The sequence below is a fragment of the Taurulus bubalis genome, assembly GCF_910589615.1.
Source record: "Taurulus bubalis genome assembly, chromosome: 3".
NCBI lineage: Eukaryota > Metazoa > Chordata > Actinopteri > Perciformes > Cottidae > Taurulus > Taurulus bubalis.
In genome coordinates, this window is record NC_136591.1 from 17,881,465 (window position 1) to 17,888,836 (window position 7,372).

The 7,372-nt window shown below is 45.2% G+C and overlaps 1 protein-coding gene across 1 annotated transcript; it reads left to right on the plus strand.

Annotated features, from left to right (window-relative positions):
- Nucleotides 1-676: 676 nt before the first annotated feature.
- Nucleotides 677-6,938, plus strand: slc35d3 (solute carrier family 35 member D3; the record flags this gene model as incomplete). Its single annotated transcript, XM_079215122.1, has 4 exons — nucleotides 677-901; nucleotides 2,253-2,463; nucleotides 5,323-5,480; nucleotides 6,228-6,938. The coding sequence occupies 4 exons, from the start codon at nucleotides 677-679 to the stop codon at nucleotides 6,936-6,938; spliced, it is 1,305 nt and encodes a 434-aa protein (XP_079071248.1).
- Nucleotides 6,939-7,372: the final 434 nt, after the last annotated feature.

Sequence of the window (7,372 nt, forward strand, 5' to 3'; positions counted from 1 at the left end):
GTCAGCTGAAAGAAGATAAAGTTATTTTTCTCCTTAATGTTTCATTACCATGAAAACATGTTTTGACATTAAAGTTTTACTAAAATTGCATGCTTTTGTGTAGTTGTTCTATTTCTATGTTATGTTGAAGTTGATGACTGGTTAAGGAGCACCCCCACCCCCCCCACCCCCCCTACCCATCCCTCCCCCGCTCCTCCCCCCAACTCTCGGGTACACAGCCAAGAGGCGCTGCGGCAAAATGTAATATTCCTCTCGGCGCTGTCAGAGGACGAGCTCCCCTCTCCGGTCCTCCTCCTGGTCCTCTGCTGCGCTTCGGCTCTCCAACACTGCAGCTGCTGCTCGCCGGGGAAGCACCTCACCTCTTTCTCCGCCTCCTCTTCCTCCTCTTCTTCTTCTCAGTTGTTTTTGTGTTCTCTTTGGAACAAGTAATAATGACGCGAGTAGAAACTAATATAAATCATTTTTTTTATTGTATTTTTTTTTTTACGAGATGAAGCTGAAGACTGCAGTTTGAGAAGAGCCGTGGGTCGCGGCTGTGCGTAAAAGCCAACCCCCCGCACCGTCTCTCTCGCTTCTCCTCCCCGACACTCACCCTACCGGCCCCGGGGCGCTCACACGGACCAGCGGCCCGCACAGCCTCATGTGCCCCGCATAAGTCTCTCTCCCTCTCGCCGCCATGGAGGTGTTCAAGAGCCGTTTCTTGGGGATCGGCGTGGCCGTGGCGCACGGCGTCTTCTCCGGCTCGCTCAACATCCTGCTGAAGTTCCTCATCAGTAATTATCACTTCAACTTCCTGACGCTCATCCAGCTGCTGACCAGCAGCACCGCGGCGCTCACCCTGGAGGTCCTGCGGCGGCTCGGGAAGGTCTCGGTGCCGCCGTTCAGCCTGCAGCTCTCCAAGGTAAATACGTGAGGGTTTATAGTTCTCTCTGCACATTGTCATGAAACTAGTCTGAACAGATATTTATATACACAAGTACAAGTATATTGGTACTCTCTCCAGAAGCCAAAGAGAAGTTATGATACTTGACCGAATGAAACATAAATAACTTAAATTTCTTACAGAATATACTTCTTAAAAGATGAAATAATAACGGCAGCTGTAGAGCTGTATATCTGTGATGGAGTATCATCAATGTGAATATTGTATATTTAATGTGTACAACAGTAGATCTACAGTGTAAACTGGTCAAACGGTGTTTTCCTGCTACTGACACTGATTGATTGATTGATTGATTGATTGATGATTGATTGAGGATGACTCACTGGATAATTGATCTGCTGAGTTGCTGTTTGACTGAAATGATTCATTAACTTTATTGGCATCAAAATATCTTTGGCCAAAACGCACAGAGAGCGGCTAAAAATTAAAGATAAATTTAGGAAATCAGGATAAATATCTGACATAAATAGACTGTAAATAAGGAGTAGACGTCGTCGTGGTGACATCACCTGTTGGTTTGTGGACGTTATAAAGCCTCGAGGTTGACGATTTCACCGTCAACATCTTGTTTTGTTGCAACCAATGAACAGGAAGTGACCATATATGGACTCAGGAGGAGTGACGTAGATATGTCTCTGTTGCCAACCTGTCAATCAGCTTGTAGCCCCGCCCTAAAGCATCCCCTGCTTTATGGTCTGTTTGACTCTAAATTACCATAATTTACTAAATGAATATCATACTGTATTGAAGAAGACTTTAAACTAGAGATTGAGACATAAACTCATGTTTAAAATGTTTACTGAGGGAATAAATCAAGAGATAAGTAGAGTCATTTCTATAGACTTCTATACAACCAGAGGAGTCACCCCTGGTGGTCAGGAGAGAGAATGCAGCTTTAACACATGAAGCATAGACTTCTATACAACCAGAGGAGTTGATAGGTCCAATACAAGTATTATTCTATCATACAATAGGAATTAATATATATGACCAAATATGTGCATTATTATTATATTATACATTGTCTTTTTTGCAATGAATGTTAAAACCTAACAGAGCCATCAACGTGTGTGTGTGTGTGTGTGTGTGTGTGTGTGTGTGTGTGTGTGTGTGTGCTTTAAGGACATTGTGGGGACCAGCCACCACTACGGGGACTCATCACCAATTTGTGGAAAATAATTCTGGTCTCCACAATGGAAATCTCAGACTTAAGATCTGTTTTTTGTTTCGATGTCAGAGCTGCGTTATGTTACGGGTTCAAGTCTCCAGAAAGTGACCAGTGTCCTCCTGGTTGTGTGTCTGTGTGCAGGAGTTCGGGCCGGTGTGCATCCTTTCCACGCTGCAGTCCACACTCACGCTGTGGTCCCTGCGCGGCCTCAGCCTGCCCATGTACGTCGTGTTCAAGCGCTGCCTGCCACTCTTCACGCTCAGTATCGGCGTGTGCGTGCTGAGGAATGGCGTGCCGTCTGTGGGCGTGGTCATCGCCGTCATCATCACCACCGGTGGAGCCGCGCTGGCTGGTAAACGCACTCACACGCCTCTCTGACTTCATTCTGCAGACTCTGCTGCAGCTTTCTCACATTTTCCACATTTTTGGCTTTTTTTAAATAGAGAATATATTTTTCACCGGTTTAGCGTTGCATCGTGGACTTTTGGCATTATGGACTGTTTGGTAAAACATATAATGGCGCCTACATGGCCCACAAAGCATCTTGCCTGCAGGCAGTCGGTTCAGAGATGTGTGTTCTGCTGCTAAATGAGGGCCGCTGAGCTCACTTCTTAAGTTTTAATGTTAACTAGAATCTGACCCTGAACTGTATATATTTTTCTCTAAATATCACCGTTAAGCAGCTTTTCTTCATATGTGAAGCTGTTCAACTGCTAATATTGATTTCTGGTTCTGTAAAGATCCTTTAATCATGTGTCCCATCAGTACATCTTCTTTTTCCATTACCGTTAATGATTCTGAAGTCATAAACAAAGAAGAAATCCCCTCCAGATAATTTATTTCCTGAATCAATCTCCGCCGCTGCTCCTAGTGTTTCTGTGGCAGGAGGGGGGTCGACACATGAAGTGTGAAATGTGCAGAATATGAATCTAATGGACTGAGTCATCATTTTAGGTTTAATCTCGCTGATGATCTAGTTTTCAGGCTTTGGGGAAAGAAAAGTATTTCTTGACTCAAATCCAACTGAAATCCTGGCTTTGAGTTTCCTCTTTGCATCATCAACGCCTCACACATCGCATCACATTTGGGTGATTTTATGACCTTAAAGGGACAGTGTGTGGGGTTTGGTGACATCTAGTGGTGAAGTGGTGCATTACAGCCAACGGACTCCCCCTCAGCTCACTGCTCCCTTTACAGGATGGAGGTAACGTGAGCCACCGAGTGCGAAACCCTACTTTTGCAAGTTTACTAAGCGTGTAGAGAACTACGGTGGCCTTCAGGTCCCCGTAAAACCAGAGACTGTGTATAGGAAGTGGGCGGAGTCATGGTGACATCACTCGTTGGTTTGTGGACGGATGTTTTGAAGCCTTGAGTTCGTCGATGACTTCACTCGGCGGATCCAGAGGTTGCCGCCTGGAAAAAATGTAAAAGGCTCTTTCTTTGGTTTGTCCCTTCTGGACCGCTGTAGAAACGTAGCGGACTCTGCCTTCCGCTCTCTGTTGGTATGAAGAACTCACTATTAGGTCATTATATACTAATACAAACATATTCATGAACATTATATTCCATTTCTGCCAATATACCCCTTAAATGCTACAAACTGGTCCTTTTAAAAGCATTGTTAAAAACTCAAACTTTTCTTAACCCGAACCAAATTACATAACAACATTTCATTCAGCTGAAAATTCACAAATCATGATTTTGTCTCAGTAGATCTTGCAGTCTTAGTCCTAAGAGGCTCTTTTCAGATAAAGAAACCTGACTTCATTCTACAATTGCAAACAACGAAAACATCCAAACCAACAACGCCTCTCACTTCCTGTCTGTGTCGCTCTGCTCCAATCTCATTGGTTCCTACTCAAGGTGTAAATCTTTAAAAACACAAATCCTTGATTTCCTAAATCAGCTGGTCGCTGCACTATTTTAATCAAACAAACAGGAGGAAATAGTGCATTTACTCTGGACTATTTTCAGCAGTGGATTAATCCACATTTGTGAAAGCAGGATATCAGGATACTTGTTAGCAGATTATTCACTGATGGTTTTGTTCTTTTTATGGAATTTGGTCAAAACAATAAAAACAATAAAATCACCAGACAACTCATTTAAAAAGGCATCTTTGTCTTCATTGGATGATATTCATGTTATGATGGTCAATATTGATTCTGATTTAAAATGTAGATTCACGGGCAGAGAAGTGTATTTTATAAACATAAAGATAGTTTTAGATCGAGAGCGGTTTTAAATCACAGCTTTGATCCAGAGACACATTTAGGATTTTTGGTGCGAGCAGAAGTTTCCTAAAATAAAACAAAGACTAAAAACAGGATTAATTCTCCATCTTCCTCTCTTGTCCTAATCCTGCTCCATTTTCTACACTTCTTTCTTCATCTCTCCTGATTCCCCACCTTCGCTCTCCTACTCTCGTTCTCCAGTTTTAATCATCCAGGAGTCTGGTACGAAGCCGAGCTGTGGGAGAACCAATCAGATGGAGAGCAAGGTGCTCGCTGTTTAATTATCAAGCCGAGCAAAACGGTGGACGGATTAGTGAACGGCAGACTCGTAATGTTGCTCTGAAAGCACAAACACACAAAACTATACAAGGGGAAAGAACCCAAAGATGAAGATAAGGAGCCGAGGAGCGTGTATTTGGACTGAGGAGGACACCTCTGCTAGAGACCTGTCAATCAACTTGTAGCCCCGCCCTCAAGCATGTTCAGATTCAGAATTCAGATTCATGAGTGTTTATTTTCCGGTGCGTTGAACATGCAAGGAATATGATTCGGTGAAAGACAATAAACATAGAATAAAAATATAATGAAAACAATAAACATAGACATAGAATAAAACAATACAAACATAATAAAAACAATAAACATAAAACAAAACAATAAAAATATGAAAATATAATAAAAACAATAAACAATAAACAAATACAATAATAGATATAAAAGGAGGTATGAAACAAGTACAAAGAAGCAAAATGAGCTGATAAACAACTAGAACGACACAAAACAACCGAAAACATATGCACAAAACTCTGACTTCTGCTTCTTGCGGTCTCTTGAGTGAAAGTCCTGTGTTCATATTTTAGACCATTTTACAGGCATCTGGTTTTCAAACGAGTCAGCTGGGAGAAACCAAAACGACTCAATCTTTGTTCTCGATCAGAGGAAAAGAGTAACACCCTCCCCCCCGTTTGCCTCCCCAGGTGCCGGCGACCTCACCGGCGACCTCTTCGGCTACGTCACCGGCGTGCTGGCGGTCATCATCCACGCCTCCTACCTGGTCCTGATCCAGAAGACTAGTCTGGACAGCGAGTATGGGCCGCTCACGGCGCAGTACGCCATCGCCATCATGGCGTCCCCGGTAAGTCCCGGCGAGCGAGGCGGCGACCCTGCAGGATTAGGGGTTCGATTCCTAGAGTTTGTTGGGAAGTTTCTCTCTTTGTTTGAATCTCCTTTATTTCCCTTCTTCTCTACATCTCCTCTTTCCCTCCCTTTGCTTTCAGTTTGTCTTCTTCTCTTCTGTACTTCCTGTTTGTCTTTCTGTTCTCTACATCTCAACGTTCTGTCTCGTCCTCCTTCATCTTCTCTTCTATCGCCTTGATCTCTCTTATTGTTTTACTTCTCATTGTCATTCTCTCTTTATCTTCACCTCTTGCTTCTTCGATAATCTCTTTTTGTTTCTCTCATCATCTCATTGTTTTATCCTCCCTTTATCTCTCTGTCTTTTCCATCTTTCTAGACATCCATTTATTTACGTCATACCTGTTTTTCTCTGTTTCTACCTCTTCTATTGTTATCTTTCATTCTCTTCTTTATTCTTTTCTTTCTCTTGTGTTTTTGTTTCATCTCAACTCATCTTCCTGTTTTCTTCTTTCTCTCTTCTTTCTTTTGTCTTCTCTCTGGACACTAACGATTGTCTCCTAAGTGAAAGTCCTGTGTTTGTCAATCACAGGATGTTGATTAAAAATTGTGTAATCTTCCACTCCTCTCTCTTTTCTTTGTCTCTCTCTCTCTCTCTCTCTCTCTCTCTCCTCTCTCCCTTCACCTCCTCGTCCTCCTGGCCCCTCTTCCTGACCTGTGACCCCTCTGACCCCCGTCTCTCGCTCAGGTGCTTCTCGTGTGCTCTCTCATATCCATGGACACCATCAACATGTGGTCGTACGAGGGCTGGCAGGAACCCCGCATTGCGATCATCTTCATCTCCTGCGTCTTCATCGGCTGCGCCATGAACTTCACCACGCTGCACTGCACCTACATCAACTCCGCTGTCACCACCAGCTTCGTGGGCGTGGTGAAGAGCATCGCCACCATCACCGTCGGCATGCTGGCGTTCAGTGACGTGTCGCCCACCCGGCTGTTCATCGGTGGCGTGGCGGTCAACACCGTGGGCTCCGTCACCTACTGCATCGTCAAGTACTTTGAAACCAAGAAGCAGAGCCTGTACGAGGACCTGGAGGAGGCCGGCAAAGAAGGAGCGGCGCCGCCTGGAGAGAGGCCGCCGCCTTTGAGCGGCGACGCGCCCGCCGACGGCGCCGGATCTAGGTCCGATCCGGGACCCGTGGAGACGGAGGGAGGGTCGAAGGAGGCGGCGGCGAACGGAGAGGCGTGGACAGGAGACGCAGAGGCGGGGCCAAACCCCCGAGTCATGACAGAGAAGGAGGCACTGGAGATGCAGAGGGAGCACCTCCACCGGGAAAAAGCCACCTCCGCCGGGCAGTCGCTCAGCGACAGCTACGTTGGGGTGTGGCGGTCCATCAGACACCTGCAGTTCACCAAGAAAGACCCTTTGATTGACAATATGGAGCAGCAAAGTCCGTGAGGGCGGGACCGAGAGCCGGGGAGAAAAGACAACTTAACCAATTATAAAGGTAAAAAAATTAATACGTTGTGAACATGCTACATAAACCACAGAAGAAGAAGAAAGAGACTTGAAACACTGACTAACGCCACTGGGAGCTGAACCAATGGAGGCGTGTTCGCTGCTGTTGCCGTGACTCCTCGAGGAAAGCCTCCGTGCTAAAAGTAAAATTTTGTCACACGAAGCTTTGAGAGCAAAGCAAGCGACTCTCAGGAAGTCAAGTTCTTTGTTTACAGTGAGAAATAAATCAATAAAAGAAGAGGAAACAGGATGAAGCGTTGAGGGAGAAGCTGCCCGTCAGAGAAAAGTTCTAGCTCCAGACCCGCCGCCGTGCTGCATGATTCGGTTCGGGTCCCCAGCGATCAGCCAGTGGTCAAACAGCCGGCTGATCGTAG